At 38.6% G+C, this 15222-nt stretch overlaps 1 protein-coding gene across 3 annotated transcripts in view; it reads left to right on the plus strand.

Annotated features, from left to right (window-relative positions):
* Positions 1 to 2047: 2047 nt before the first annotated feature.
* Positions 2048 to 15222, plus strand: part of CC2D2A (coiled-coil and C2 domain containing 2A) — a 57934-nt gene continuing 44759 nt past the window's right edge. The window contains exons 1-8 of one of the 3 annotated variants that reach the window (XM_071808584.1): positions 2048 to 2107; positions 2863 to 2946; positions 3174 to 3273; positions 10127 to 10215; positions 10708 to 10809; positions 12665 to 12766; positions 13618 to 13794; positions 13973 to 14126. In XM_071808584.1, coding sequence (XP_071664685.1) covers positions 2069 to 2107; positions 2863 to 2946; positions 3174 to 3273; positions 10127 to 10215; positions 10708 to 10809; positions 12665 to 12766; positions 13618 to 13794; positions 13973 to 14126 — 847 coding nt within the window. In that variant the 5' untranslated portion in view covers positions 2048 to 2068. Of the gene's footprint in view, positions 2108 to 2862; positions 2947 to 3173; positions 3274 to 5701; positions 5817 to 8520; positions 9704 to 10126; positions 10216 to 10707; positions 10810 to 12664; positions 12767 to 13617; positions 13795 to 13972; positions 14127 to 15222 lie in introns of those variants that run through there. The other 2 variants (XM_071808587.1, XM_071808585.1) reach the window with 2 other exon arrangements.

Consider the following 15222-nt stretch of genomic DNA (forward strand, 5'->3'; position numbering starts at 1 on the left):
TACAGAAGAAGCACACAGAAATTCAGTCAGATAATTCAGAAAACTTAGGTACTTAAAAGTTAGGAGAAAGGACTATATAGTATTTCAATCGGAAAGAACCATCCTTCATCCTGCAAAAATATACTATGGATTATTTTTTTCAAGTCACTGCAGTAACTGAAACGTGTTGCTGTCTGAAGGCACTTTGACCTCCCCATACTTTATCCATGACTTTCCCTTTTACTGTAAAAGAAATTGTTTGCAAAAAGAATTCTTTCGGAACTGTTTTAGTGGCTTAAGGAGGAGAATCTGACTCTTTCTCTTTAAAAAGCAAAGCTGACGCTTTGTTGCTAGGAGGAGTGTTGTGCTTGGCTCTTGTCTGTACTCCCAAAGCTGCTGTATGAGAAAACCCAGGTAGGAAACATTTTCCTTTAGATCTGTTACAATATCATTGCATTCTGTGTGCTTTTATGAATGAGACAGATTTAAGAATCCAAAATCCTCAAAATTAATGTATTGGTACTTTCAATGTAATTATTTTTTTTGAAGAGGAGTGAGAGAAACTTCACTGTGTTTCTGCTGTCAGTTTTAAGTACTTTGGAAACAGACTCTGAGCTAATAGAGAGCTTTATAGTTCTTGCATCCAGTTGTTTATTACATTTTAAAGTACCTGCTACAGTACTTAACTTCCAAAAATGCTCAAAAATTGTTAAAGAAAGTGACTATAAGGCCCTTCTGCTATGTTACCAGCATTCTCCATTTACATGTGCCTTTAGGAAAGACTGTTTAAATTTGATACATAAAGCTTGATATGAAAAAGAGGCTTATGTGCCAAGCAATAAAAATGTTGCTGTTTCTTGCAGTGCTATATTTTTTGTGCCATGAAGAGGGTATTTGACAAACCTTGCCTGCAGCAAGAAAATGTTACCATTTTGGGGTACATTGCCCTTGGCTCCAGTGTGAGATACTTAGTGAGGGAATTGGTGCTGCAGTGAATGCACAGGTTGTTGGGAGACTCACATTTGTCTAAGAAAACCAATTGTGTAGCACACATTCAGCTCCTTGTGCTAGTTGAGACCTATTTGGAAACCTGAAAATCCTTGGGGCTAGTAGCTGGCAAGGGCTGAGCCTCAGGCAGGAGATAAGCACGTTGCACCTCCTCTGCTGCTTCTGGTCTTTCATCAGACATCTCCTAAGAGATAAATAGACATATGAAGATCACTCTCCCTACTCTAGCCTGGGCTGGAACCACTTTTAGAGGCATGTATGCACAATCCTGTACGTACCCAATACAAAGAGTGACGAGGAAACAACGGCTGATCTGTGCAGGCCTCAGCCAGCCCTCTGGCTAAGGGAGATTTAGCCAGGTATGGAAAAAAAACCCCACAATTTACGCCCGTGAGTTGTTTTAGGGAGATTTTGTAATCCATAATAAATGATGCTGTTGTGAGTTTCTTCATCTGTGAGGTCAGTACGTCAGCACTTGTGTTTGTGAGGGGAACACGAACAGCTGCTTTCTTTTTGATTAAAGTTAAAGCAGGATGGGAACCTGCAGTAAGAGTAGCAATGAATTGCGTTATACAGATATAATTCTAAACATTTCCTGAATGCTTGCAATCCAATACAGCAGCTTTCTAGTGTAAACAAAGCTAAAGTGATTTGGTGGGTTCCAGGTTTGCTAAAGTTGAAAAGCCAACCAAACCCAATGCTGAAAGTGGGAAAAAAAGGGACTGAACGTGTCTCTGATCTGAATCTTGCAGCTGACTTTGTGGACTGTAGGTGAGTTATTAAAAAAAAAAAAAAAAAAAAAAAAGTAAGAAGAGTGTTCATGCAGCGTATATGGGCCCACACTATTCACTATTATATGGAATACTTGAATAAATGGACTCATATATTTGAGTCGTTCCATTCTGAAAAAAACATGTATTTTAAGTACTAAGGCTGTATGTCAAACGGTATGTCATTCGAGCATTCAGGGTGCCAAGGTTATGTGGAACGTATCTCATGATCATTGTGCGTTTATTAAGGTGTATTTCTCATGAGTAATTCTTGTGTTGCTTGTGACACCCAGGGGTCAGCCACCGACCAGATGAGCCGCAGTGAAGAATCCCAGATGATAATCATGGAGGTTGGTGTCCAGCTGAGACAAAAATGGCACATTATCATTTTTCACCAAGAGTAAAAAGAATCTTTTATATATGTAACCGAGGAAAGTGAATTAAGTAAGCCAAGAGCGTCTTGCAAGCTCTTGTTAAACCTGGATCAGGCAGTACCATTCCACTTATTGCAGGATTGCGTAATTATTTCTGTGCAAATACATTGCAACTACAGATACCATATACTGTTAAGTACGTATTAATACATATTTTTTTATTCTCATATTGATCAAATACTTAGTTGATTATCTTCAGATTATTGGTTAATTTAGTCTAGAGTAGGTTATAAAACGAAGTTGTTTTCTCACCTGTAGAAATACTTTTGAAGTGATTGTGTTTAAACTGTGCCTTGTAATTTGACAATAAATTGCCAGAAGAAAAACGAACGAAAAACAAAAAAAACAAAAACAAAAAACAAAAACAAAACAAAACCAACCAAACAACAACAAAAATAAATAAAAAAACCCCACCTCTTTGTGGTAAGAGATAAACTGTAAAAGTAAGGCAAGATGCTTTAGAACTGTCAGTAAATTTTCTTGCTAACAAACCGCAGTGTATGCTAACTTCAGTCGGTGCCAGGTCTGTAGCCTACCAAGGGCACCAGTGGCACACATGTATATAGGGAATATTGCTTAAAGTGGGTATTTAGGTAGACCAGAGATTACTGCCGCGGGTGGGAGGACCAGGCCAGCCTCCACCCCACAGCACGGCTTTCTCTCTGTGAAAGGAGGAGCTCCTGGATGAGGACCCTGCCCAGGTGGAAAGGCTGAGGAGGATCGTGACCACCCGCAGACAAAAAAGAAAGAAACCGGTGAGCGCCCACCACCCCTTCCATGCTCCAGCCCGGCCGCGCGCGCGCCAGCCGCCACCACGCATGCGCATCAGGCGCCGGGAACGCGTTGCGCATGCGCGCTCATTTTCGCTGCCTCAGGGCCGGGGTCCCAGAGTCGGCGGCTGCAGGTGGTGGTCGCGCCTCTGCCCTGTCTCGGTTCCTCTCACTCATGCGCTGTCTCCTTCTTCCCTTCTGTCCCGTTGCAGTTGCCGGAGGCTGCCGGTCCCCCAGAGCCGCGGGGGGAGCACAACAGCCGCGGCAGCATGGCGGCGGGCCCGTCCGGCGCTGCCCCTCCGGCCCTGCGCGGTGAGTGACACCTGGTGGCGCGGGGCTGCGGCGTCGTGTGGGCTCCGCGGCTGCCGTGTCCCGAAGCCGCAGGGGCTGTTACTGAGGTTGGGTGTTTCCACTTTGAGATCGGCTTTAGCTCACGGGAGGGCTGCGGGGTGCGCGTGTGAGGGGAGGAGCACGGTGGTTGCTCCTGCTCTGGAAGAGCTGCCTGGAGCGCGCGTTTCACTGGCGGGGTCTGTGTGTCTGTCCTGAGCCAGGCCAGCTCCGAGCATTACACGTACAGAGCTATGCACTCGATAGACATACTCCCGTGGTATTTAAATCTGAATGAATAAATATGAGATGCCTTCACTTAAAATACTAACATTTCTCAAAGGTGTTAGTGTAGACATGCAGTATTTACATCTTTGAATGTGAACCTCATACTTTGTACTTTAAGAGTTATTCACTCCTATGATGGCATTATGGGCTTGTTGATGGGCTGTTTTAACTGTCGCGTGAAATACAACGTAGGAGAGTACAAGAGAGTGATACAGGAGGAAGGTGTTAGAACGGAATGCCTAGTTGCAGGCTTGGAAGTAATGGAGGTTGTTGGTACTCAAAGCTAATCTCCAATTTCTTCATTGGAGTCTCTGCAATATTCCTGTTAAATACTTAGCATGACGTTAATGTTGTGAATCTTGCTGCATGGTTTGATGGCCTTACCTAAATAGGATGCATAAAAGAACTAATTAAGAACAGTCTTAAAAAGTCATTAAAACCAAAATCCAGTGAAGTACAAATATGTTTAGTTTTTCATCAATATCGAGGTTTATAAAAATAAAATGTATGTATTGTCCTTAAACTCATTTTAGCAAAGTATGGTATTTGTTACAGACATCTACAATTTAGGATGTTTTCAGTTTTTTCAAGGTCTATGTACTTTTCTTTTTAGTGTTTTTTTTTGAGTCTCATTGTGCCAGCTTGTGCTAGGAAGTGATACAGTGTTGACAGATGGAGTCCAAACAGTTTTTTGCATTGATTGCATGGGGAAATCAAGAGACACCCTCTAGTGATGGTTGTTTTCTTTTACAGAAGCTCATTTCCCAAGAATAAACACAACAGCACAGCAGTAGTCTGAGAAGAAAACTAGCCATTACTTCCCTTATGTGATAAATGCTTTGTTTTCTTAAGTTTTTTCTTCTGTTACTTGTTGCTGCTTCTGAAATCCCTGTAATTCTGCCTATTTTGTTTGATTGAGTGAAAAGTACTGCATGTGGTATTCTGAATAGACTGTATAATTTGTTTACTTAATTGCAGTTCAATTTATCCATCTGATTTTTTTTAATTATATCTTAAATTTTGAGAGAGACTGCACCTTGATCTGGAGTCTTCATTGATCTATCCCAAACTTATTTTGTTTTTTTCCTCTGGAATTCGGTCTTGACAGATTTATAAATAATTTAAATTTCCATTTTTTTATATGTTAAGCTTTTGAATATACCAACACTGATATTTGCTATTGTGTTGCCCAGTCATAAGGTAAAAGCAGATTTCTTTTCAGTTCTGTACTGCCTTTACTAAGCTGATGATCCGTGCATGAATTTCTACTTATTATTGTCTTGCCAAGTGATAACTAACTACATATAAAAAAATAGTGTGATAACACCCCTGCATTTTCCAAGTAGCATTGAAAAATTCTACATAGGCTGTTTCCTTTACTGTCTTGTTTTGTTTTGCTTTAGTGCCTGTGATAATGCATTGCGTTTATTCCTAGGCCTATTTGTGTTTTCGTGGTTGTCACCTTATTTGTTACATTTGTGGTGTTAAAAGCATACACACACACACTTTTTTTTTATGAAAAGGGAACTGTATTTTAGCACAAGTGGGAAGTAGGTAATGCTTGTGGAATTTATCAGTTTGTGGCATCCCTCAAATACTTGGTTTTTATTTTATGCTAACATGGTTTGATCATTTTCTCATTCTGGTCCCACTATGGCAAACTTAGCTTGAAACATTTTACTGTAATCTAAGTATGTGTGTGCTTAGATGCCTGTATACCTTTATTTAATGGAAAGATTTGGCTATATGTTAGTCCACTGCTCAGACTAATAAATATGAGTTGGAAAAGAAGAATTACTTTAAATAAAAAGCCTGTGTATGATAGTTATTCCCTTGTGAAACCAGGGCAACTATAGTGTTACAAAATCTTTTTCTTCATTGTTGGCTTTTTCAAATTTGTTAGTTATTTGGTTGCGGTTTCTGGAATGTCTTATGCAATGTCTTTATGCAATGATTGTAACCATGAGGAATACAGAAGTGTTTCTAGGACCTATGCTGGAAGTTACCGTTCCCTGTTTTCTTTCAGGTAACTGATGCTTGGTCACAGCATAAATGTCTGTCTGTCTGCTTTTCCTCATTCCAGGTTTCTGCCTCCTGTTCAGATTCAGGATTGGTGTCGAGATGCTTGTAGCAGTTCTGGGTCTGCGTCAGTGTAGAGAGCTTTGAAGTCAAACAGTGGGTTTGGGCTTCTCCAAGTACGGGTGAAATCAAGAGAGAAACTCATCAGATGACATTTTCAGGTGCTAAGTTTGACTTAATTTCAGTTTAACTCTTCAGCACACTTATTAGATCTGCCCAAAGAAAAAATACAGAGCCATTGTAGGATAATGACCCTTCCAATGCAAAATGTGGTGTGAATTTTTTTGGTATGGGCCTGCAATGGTGATCCCACAAACTAATGCTCTTGTGGATATCAGTCTTATTCTTTCACTAAAAAAATATATATTACGAAGTTGAGCACAAATTAGTTGGCTGTAGAGCCCATTCACAAAAGCAGAACAAAAGTCTGTGTACAGAGTGATGAAGTAGCTTTTTTTATGTTGTCCTTTTTACAAGGAACCGCAGGATCCCACAATAAGTGCTGCATTGAGTTAATTTTAGTGCAACTGTTAAAGCCTTAAAATATTTTTCGTTATGTATAGAAAGGATAATCCACCTGTTGTTAGGAACTGATTAATTCAATAACAGTTTTGCATACAGAGCATTGGCTCTTGATGCTTTAAGAGCTGCTTGAAGTAGTGGCAGATTGTTTCTGCACTAATTTTGCATGTTTATGCAGTTCACTTTAACCTGGTTTGTCTGGAAATGTTTACAAGCAATTGTCAAGTATTTCAGAAGATCAAAAACAAATTCTAATCGGTTGCTTTCTAGTTTTCATTTATCAGAATGGAACTGAAATGAAATATTTGCTCCAATTAATATGTTTGTTACATGCTAACTGAACAGAATACAAGGATAGAAAAATGTGACAGAAGGGAAATCAAAAGTTAACTTAGACTAACTTCTCCCCATAAGTTATTTCATCTCCATTTAGGTCTTGATACCTGGTTTTGACGGGGTTTTGTTTGTTGGTTGGTTAGTTGGCTTTTATGTTGTTGCTGTTTTTCTGTTGTTGTTTTGTTTGCTTGTTTTAACTTGAAATCTTTCACCAGTGAAGGTTCCGTAACTATTTAAAGGACTTAATTGCGATGGAAGGATACCCTGATAATTAAAAAGCTTTTCCAGTGCATAACCACCTTATTGCAATTGAAGTCCATCATTTCCATATCCAGCAGAGACAGAGAGCCCTTCTGTGTGCAACAACCTTTGTGGACTTAATGTTGTAAAAAATGTTGAATTCTTCGTCCGTTCCAAAAGCTCTTCAAATTCAGTTTTTGAGCCCGGGATTTTGAAATTTGCTTGTTCTCCGTCGATTCTGAGAATCACTGCCAGTTTCAATTTTGCCACAGCCAGTTCGCTATTGGATAACCTGCAATGGTGATTTTTAATTAGCTCAATCTGGTGAATATTTATCTAGATCTTGTTTTCTGTTTTCTCATTAATGCTTACGCTGTTCTTACTCATACTGCATTCCTTGTTAGAAAAGAAAATGCAAATAAGCCTTTCTGTGTGTCACATCTTGCTATCTCTACAGAGTACTTGCTTATTTCTGTCTCTAGGATTCCTCTTGGTAAGGAAGTGGTTGTGGGATGCTTGCTTTTCTCTTAGGTGTCTCATGCTAGTGATATTAACTTTGTGCCTTGTTCTTTCTTTTGAAAGTTTCTGAATACAGGGAGTGTTTCGTTTTACAAATATAAGCAGTAAATTATGTAATTTGAAAAGATTAGGATTCTCCCAAATCTTTTGATATTTCTGAGTAGATACAGTATTAGTGATTTTATCATAATGTATTTTTCTGTTCTAAATGACGGTGGAGTAAGGTCATCGTAGAAATTAGATTGTACTTTGACTTTGGTATAGTAGATAGCCTTTAAATATCTAAGTTGTATATTCAACATGCGGCATTTTCTGCCACCAGTAAAGCTCTTGGAATAATATTGAACCAGACATAATGTGATATATGTTGTGTGACATTACCACTGCTAAGACCTTACCCTTTGCTGTTTTATCTCCTTTTCATGAGTTTAATGCTTTCTATAAAGCTGAAACCATCCTTTACTTAGACCTTGGCAAACAATGTTCTTTCATAAGGGCAAAGAACAAATCAGTGTTTGGCTCAAAGAACTCACAAGTAATATAATTCTATAAGTGACGATAACTAGAAAAATTATTTACCTAGGATGTTGTGTGTTCACAGATCAAAAATGAAAGTAACAAAAGAGGCCATCCCCCAGAAAGCACATGTGCAAAAGATCTACAGTTTTCTCTTGCTGATCATCTTACAGTTGTTCTAGTAGAAGGCGTGGTGTGTTCTGTGTGGAATGATGATGCTCCTTTACGAAATAAAAGCTAGTTACAAAAGTTCAGGAGAAAAAAAATCTGAGGATTCAACATATAAGAAGGGATGTAAAGCATTTATCTTTGAAAAGTTAATATTATAGATATCAGTCAAATTTAAAGTTTCAGTAAGGTCCTGAGAATTTCCAGGTGAACTCAAGGACTCTAGTGACACTGAGGAGGTCTGTGCTCCATTACCTCCTTGAGCATCAAGGTGAGGCTGACCAGCCCATAGTTTCCCATATTCTCTTCCTTGTTGCTCACTTCTAGTCATCAGGAACCTTCCTTGATCATCACCACAGTCTTTTAAAGATAATTTGAGAGTGGCTTAGAGGTGACATTGACCAGCTCCCTTGGCACTCATGGGAGCATCCCATTAGGATCCATGGATTTCTGTATGCTTGGTTTATTTAAATATGGTCTTAATTGATCCTTGTCTACTGAAGCTAAGTTTTTGCTGCCCCAGGCTTTTCTGCTGACCTCTGGGGCCTGGTGCTTAAAGAGCTGGCTGATGTCATAGCAAGACCTCTCTCTGTGATTTTTTTCAACACTCTTGGGAATCTGGAGAGGTCCCAGATGACTGGAAGCTGGCAAGCATTGTCCCAGTCTACAAGAAGGGCAACAGAGATGACCTTGGCAACTACAGGCCTCTCAGCCTCACTTTTGTTCCTGGCAAAATCATGGATAAGATGGTTCTGGGAGTTATCAAAAAACATGTGAACGACAGCGCAGTCATTGTTCCCAGCCAGCAGGGATTCATGAGGGGAAAGTCTTGCTTGACCATTTCATTCTGTGACAAGGTTACCCACCTAGTTGACCAAGGGAAGCCTGTTGATGAGATCATTTTGGATTTCAGTAAAGCCTTTGATACTGTCTCTCATGGTATCCTGCTGGACAAGATGTCCAACACACAGCTGGGTAAACCCACAGTCCAGTGGGTGAGCAATTGGCTGATGGGCCGGGCTCAAAGCGTTCTAGTAAATGGGGTTATGTCAGGTTGGTGACGAATCACTAATGAGGTTCCGGAGGGATCCATCTGAGGGCCAGCACTCTTCAATGTCTTTATAAATTACTTAGACTCAGGACTTGAGGACTAGTAAGTCTGCTGATGACGCAAAATTGGGGTGAGCTGTCGACAGTTTTTGAGGGCAGAGACGCCCTGCAGTCATCTGGACAAGTTGGAGAACTGGGCAATTGCCAGACGCATGGAGTTCAACAAGGGCAAGTGCTGGATTTTGCAGCTGGGACACAGCAGCCCTGGCTGTACATAAAAACTGGGAGATGAGATGCTAGAAAGCAGCTCCATGGAGAGGGATCTGGGGGTTCTGGTCGATGGCAAGTTGAACATGAGCCAACAGTGTCTCTGGCAGCCAAGAGGGCCAACTGTGTCCTGGGTGCATCAAGCACAGCATTGCCAGCTGTGCAAGGGAGGCGATTGTCCCACTCTGTTCTGCACTGGTGCGGCCTCACCTGGAGCACTGTGTGCAGGTCTGGATGCCAGGGGATAAAAAAGATATTAAGCTACTGGAGAGTGTCCAGAAGAGGGCTGCAAAGTTGGTGAAGGGTTTGGAGGAGAAGCCATATGAGGACCAGCTAAAGTCACTTGGTTTGTTCAGCCTGGAGAAGAGGAGACTGAGAGGAGACCTCATCGCAGTCTACAGCTTCCTCACAACGGGAGGAGGAGGGACAGGTGCTGAACTTTTCTCTTTAGTGACCAATGACAGAACCCGAGGGAATGGCAAGAAGATGTGCCAGGGAAGGTTTAGACTAGACGTTAGGAAAAGGTTCTTCACCCAGAGGGTGGTGCAGCACTGGAACAGCTTATAAAATGCTATGTAATTCGTTACATATTTTTAATACATGGAGAGTGTTTATATGCTTTACTTAAGGTCATTCACAGTATGTAATGAAGGGTAGATCCATGCAGCTAAAGGCATTTAAGTGGTAGACTGTAAGGTCTGAATTTAAAAAAATGTGTCATTCTTTCACATTTTTTCATGCATGTTCTTGCTGTTGGAACATGAGACTCTGTATTTTATATATGGTTTTACTTTACATAATTTTAAGTTTCTTTCAGAAAATACTTAATTTAAACATGTTTTTTCTGTTTCAGAGCTGCCACCTCTTCCACCTGCATCAAGGACAGCCTCTGCAGAATTTTCTGTTAGGGAAAGAATGAGAGAGAAACTAAAAGCAACAAGGGTAAGAATCCTTCAGAAATCCCGTTTGGTTGACTTTAGTCATTTTGCTTGCTTAGTGCTATGCAAGTCTGAATTGAGATATCTGCTTTTTTTATTTCTAATGCCAAAATAATACTTGGTTCATCGGTACAGTTATTTTCCAGTGCGTTTCTATTGCTGTATTTTTTCTAAAATTTATGTTTAATTTGTTTGTAATAATAAAAGTTAACGTTGTTTTATAATTTAAATTACACAATCATTACAAGATCCTTCTGTGTTTTTGTCAAAAATTTCTTACATTGTTTTGAAGTGAGTGGATTTTCTTGTAAGTTTACTGTGCAGTTTAATAAGAGTATTAACATCTAGGTCTGTAAAATCACTTAAGCTGATTATATAGTTAAAAGATTCTATCCCTTACACAAACATGCGTAAGTTGTTGAGTTCCTGGGAGGTATTGTAGCTTTGGTCTTACTGTAGATCTGTTATAGCTAAGCAGGTTTTTTTGTTTGCTTAGTCAAAAGCAGAAATTACTTTATTGCAAGAAGACCCCAGTCCACGACCAAGGCGTTTAAAAAGCATCAGAGAAAGGAAAACAGAAGTCAAAGTGGATAAAGTGGTAAGAAGGCCCATTGGGTCTTGCTATTCTGATAATCGGGAAGTGAATGTGCAACATGAAATAAATCAAAGACTACAAATAGTCTTGAAGATCAATTTCATTTATTGTAAATGGGTCAAATTATACTATTGTTTGAATTAGGAATCACAAAGGAACCTTTCTGATTATTGATTTTAATGTAATATATTTAACAACAATTACTTGCTTTCATTATAATATAGACACGTGAAACTTCTGTCATTTACAGGTTCATGATCTGTTGCTTAAGATCCCCTGACATATTTAGAGGTTACTGTAACAGAGAGGACCACTGTATTGTAGCTTTATATAAACTTGCACAGTATAATTGCTAAGGGCTAGGTATTAACTTTGTCATTGTACTGTATTGTATTTCCTTGTTACTATTTTATATTGTTTTTTTATTATAAACTTGTTCTTTGCTAGCAAATGAATTTTGTATTAAAATAAAAGGCTATGTCTATACAGATTTTGCACCCAGATATTCTTCAGAATTCACAAAGAGATTACTCGCCTGTAGAAAATGTGTTTCAGAAAATGTGTATGCCAAGGGAATAGCTGCATGTAGCAATAGCATTTTTATCTGGGATTCCAAACAATATGAATCAACCTGGCTAAATTGCTCATCTAGGGGAGAACTGCCTATTCATGTAGGTTGTGGAGAGGCTTTTGGCAGTGTTTTCTTGTAAAAAGTAATTGCCATAACTTTCAGTGGAAGTAGTATTGTTTTTATACATTTGTGTTAGAAAAATGAGGAAGTGATGCCCTTATTAAAGTTGGTTACTAGTTCTGTTTAAAGTTTATCTGAAACGTTCCACATGTTGGTCTTGGTTCTTGTTCTTACTTATACATGTATGAAGTATTGTTTTATTGTTAAACAAGTAGCCATAAGATTGTCAGGATTTGAGGTTTTCTTTTTGCTGTTATTATTTTGAAGTTTAGGTTGAATAGAAGTAAGCGTGATAAATGTCTTCCTTTAATCTAAGAGTTCAGGCCACGAGGAGGAAAAACAGATAGAATGTTGTGTTTATGTTGACTGGGCCTGATGGAGATCACTTTGAAGCACTTAAATTAACTTGCTGAAGCAGCCTCAGAACTGGTAATATTTATGGTGATCTGTGTGGAGGGACAGATAAGGCTTCAGAAAAGTGGAATTGGAAAACTGTGCTAGCTCCTTTCTTGAAAAGGTAGAGGAGGAGTATCATCCACAGAGTTTTAGCGTAGCCTAGCAATAATCGTTTGAGAGAGAACAAAACAAATAATCATGTCTGTATTTAAGCACCCAAGCAAAGGACACCACCTGTTTCAAATAATACCGAATAGATTTCTCCTGATTGCAGCAGGGACTGTATGAGGAGGTGGCATTAGCTCTCCGATTCTCTTCCCTGGTCAGCAGCCCCCTTGCCACTGCCCAACCTGTGCTGTCTGTCAGCCTCTTGTTTGTAAATGGGAAGATTTCACATTGCTACCCCATCTCTCCCCCTTGCGGAGATTAGCATGTGGTGGCTTGTGTTTGGGAGTGTGAAAACAATGATTTTAGCAGTGAAGAAAGTAAGCTGGCATTTATGCAGTGAACCATTTCTTGATACTCTGGAGTTTATTTCTTGACTTAAAGGAGAAAGGAGTTCAGTAATAAGAGATGTACCCTTTTAAAACAAATACAGAATCAGTATAAGTGTTACCTCAGGGACTGTTTCTTTCTTGTTGTGTGGTTTTTTGTGTTTTTTTTGTTGTTTTTCTGTGCAAATGTAATATCTAATCTCTGTATTCAGATATTTGTCTTTTTTTTAATGGATCAGTACATGTATGCTGTAACTTATTTATATATTTTTTGCAGTTTGATAATGATAAACCTAGGAAGATGCAAGAGGATGAATCCCACTTATCATCAACAATTAAGTTTCGTGATTCTGTAAAAAAGCTTAAGCAAAAGTCAGCAGTAAGTATGAATTCCTTCATTTCAATAACTGATATTAATTTCATTTAAACTTTAAATAGCTTCATGATTCTATTTGAAGAAGCAGGCAGAATTCAGTCTTAAGCACTGGACAAAATTTTATTTAATTCATAAATTCACAAACAGTAAATGCCAACAATTGAAGTATAAAAAGGGAGCCTTCGTCAAATACAAGAATGGCTTTAAGTAATTTGATTTAAAAAAAAAAATCAAGTAAATGTATCTGGACACAATTACTGGAGTTTGGAGGAATGTTTCTTCTGTTTAAATCCTTTTTATTGGATGCCACCAATGGGCAGTTAAAGTAAGTTACAGATTAGTATATTGATAATTATTAGCCACAAAATCCTACTGTTAATTTTTTTTTAGAGAATTCATTCTAACACTAAAGGGGCCTGGGTCCCTCAGACACAAAATGCGATTAGAAATTTCTGCCGTTCACCTGGCTATCTGGCTATCACTTGGCATTATGACCAGAATTTAAACTTTGGCATTTCTCATTCAGAAATTGTGTATATTTAAACAATAAGCTTGTTAAAATTAAGGCTGGGAACCTTTTTTTTTTTTTTCAATAAAACATTGCAAGAAATATTTAAAGAAATAATAGTATAGCCATAGAGAAAGTTTCATGTATTAATTTAAAAATTTAAAAAATTAACTTAAAATTTTTTATCAGCTTCAGCATTTAAGTGAGTTATCTTTGAGTTAGAGTAATTATCCTGTGAAAAGTGTTTATGCATGCTGTTACTGCTATTATTAATGGAGAGATAATTTCACTTGCCCTAAATCTCTTATAAATGTCATATTAAAGTATCTTTGTCTTGTTTTCTTAGATCCAGCATGATTTTCCTTCTGCTGAAGAAGCATATAATTTCTTTACCTTCAATTTTGATCCTGAACCAGAGAGTATCAAGGCTGGAGCAAAGAAAAGGAATGAATTAAATGAAGAAGAGGAGGCAGAAGAAGAATGTATAGAAACCCATGAGGTTGAACAAGAGGAGGGTGAAACGGTGTGAGCCATAGAATAAAAGTTCATATTTTTATTCAGACTTCTTGAATTACTTTTAATAACCTAATACAAAATGGCAATTTTTTTGATTCCTTAAAGAGTTCTGAAAGTATACTTTCTAAAAATCTCCATTTTAAGAAAGAGACCAACTAACAGTGACATTTGCACTTAAACTATAGGATGAAGATGTACGCCTAGTGAAAGATGATGACTTACTCACTGTAGGGCAGACAGCTGAAGATCTTATAGTAATGAAACCTGCTGTTTGTGAAAGCTACTCTGAGCAACTGAAAAAGGAAAAAGAATTTCTCTTCACTCCCAGCAAGCTAGCAGGTATGAAGACTGTGCGTATCTGTTTTGTTCCTGGATTCTGCGTAGCATGGCACCCTTTGATCTGCTGAAAAATCTTGTATCACACTGTCTCTGGCAGTAGAGATATCTAATTGTGGTTCTCTGACGCTGATCATCCAGTTAAGTCTGAGAATGTCTGACAAAATGGATTACCTAGGAACACGCACACCTCAGCAGGCCACCAGCTACTACGCTAGCGAGTGAGCTTGAGGCACGTTGGTTGCTCTGGTGCAATTAGCTTGTTGCTCTCTATAGTAAGTGCAAGATGACTGGTCCCTCCTACACTGGGGTTTAGCTGTTACTTTAACATGTGCAACAGCTTAACTGGTACACACATTTAGGTACTACCATGTTTCCTCAGAAATAAGACCTACCCTGAAAATAAGCCCTAGCGTGATTTTTTCAGGATTTTTGAGGATGCTCAAAATATAAGCCCTACTCCAAAAATAAGCCCTAGTTACAGTTCATTAAAAAGTCAATTTAAATAGTGTCCAGGTAGCTATACATGTAAAAAAGTAATAAGTTTTGGAGCCAAAAATAATAAAAGACCCTGTCTTATTTTCAGGGAAACAGGGTAAGAGTTGCTTATGCGTTATACATTATAACTTATGCCACTTCTTCACTTGGCCACATCTGCAATTTTTTTCATGTGGCAAGTTTGTCAAGAGTCATGGAAGTATTATAAGAATTTTTGTGATTCAAGGGGCCCTTTTCTGAAAAATCTGATTTTGTGAATTGGAAATAGTCAACATTGATCATGTCTGTGACCTTTTTGCCTTATTCCTGTAGAACTGCAAAGTCCTAAAAAATTGCTTTATAATATCACTTGTTATTTAATATTTGAAGTAGAAGAAACAGAAATGAGTCTCTGGGTGGTCTGTACCAGAATGGTATCAGCATAGTTTGCAGTGCAATGTCAAAATATTTGACAGTGGTTGCCTCTGACTTTTTTTGTGTCTTGTGGCTTAGTTCTCACTGCTTCCGGTGTGGTCCACTGTGTTCTGATTTAGGGGATAACTTTTATTGTAACCTTCAGTATAATCTCTTTCTGATTTGAGGTTGCTGCTTGAAAAACACT

The sequence above is a fragment of the Patagioenas fasciata genome, chromosome 4 (genome assembly GCF_037038585.1).
Source record: "Patagioenas fasciata isolate bPatFas1 chromosome 4, bPatFas1.hap1, whole genome shotgun sequence".
Classification (NCBI taxonomy): Eukaryota; Metazoa; Chordata; class Aves; order Columbiformes; family Columbidae; genus Patagioenas; species Patagioenas fasciata.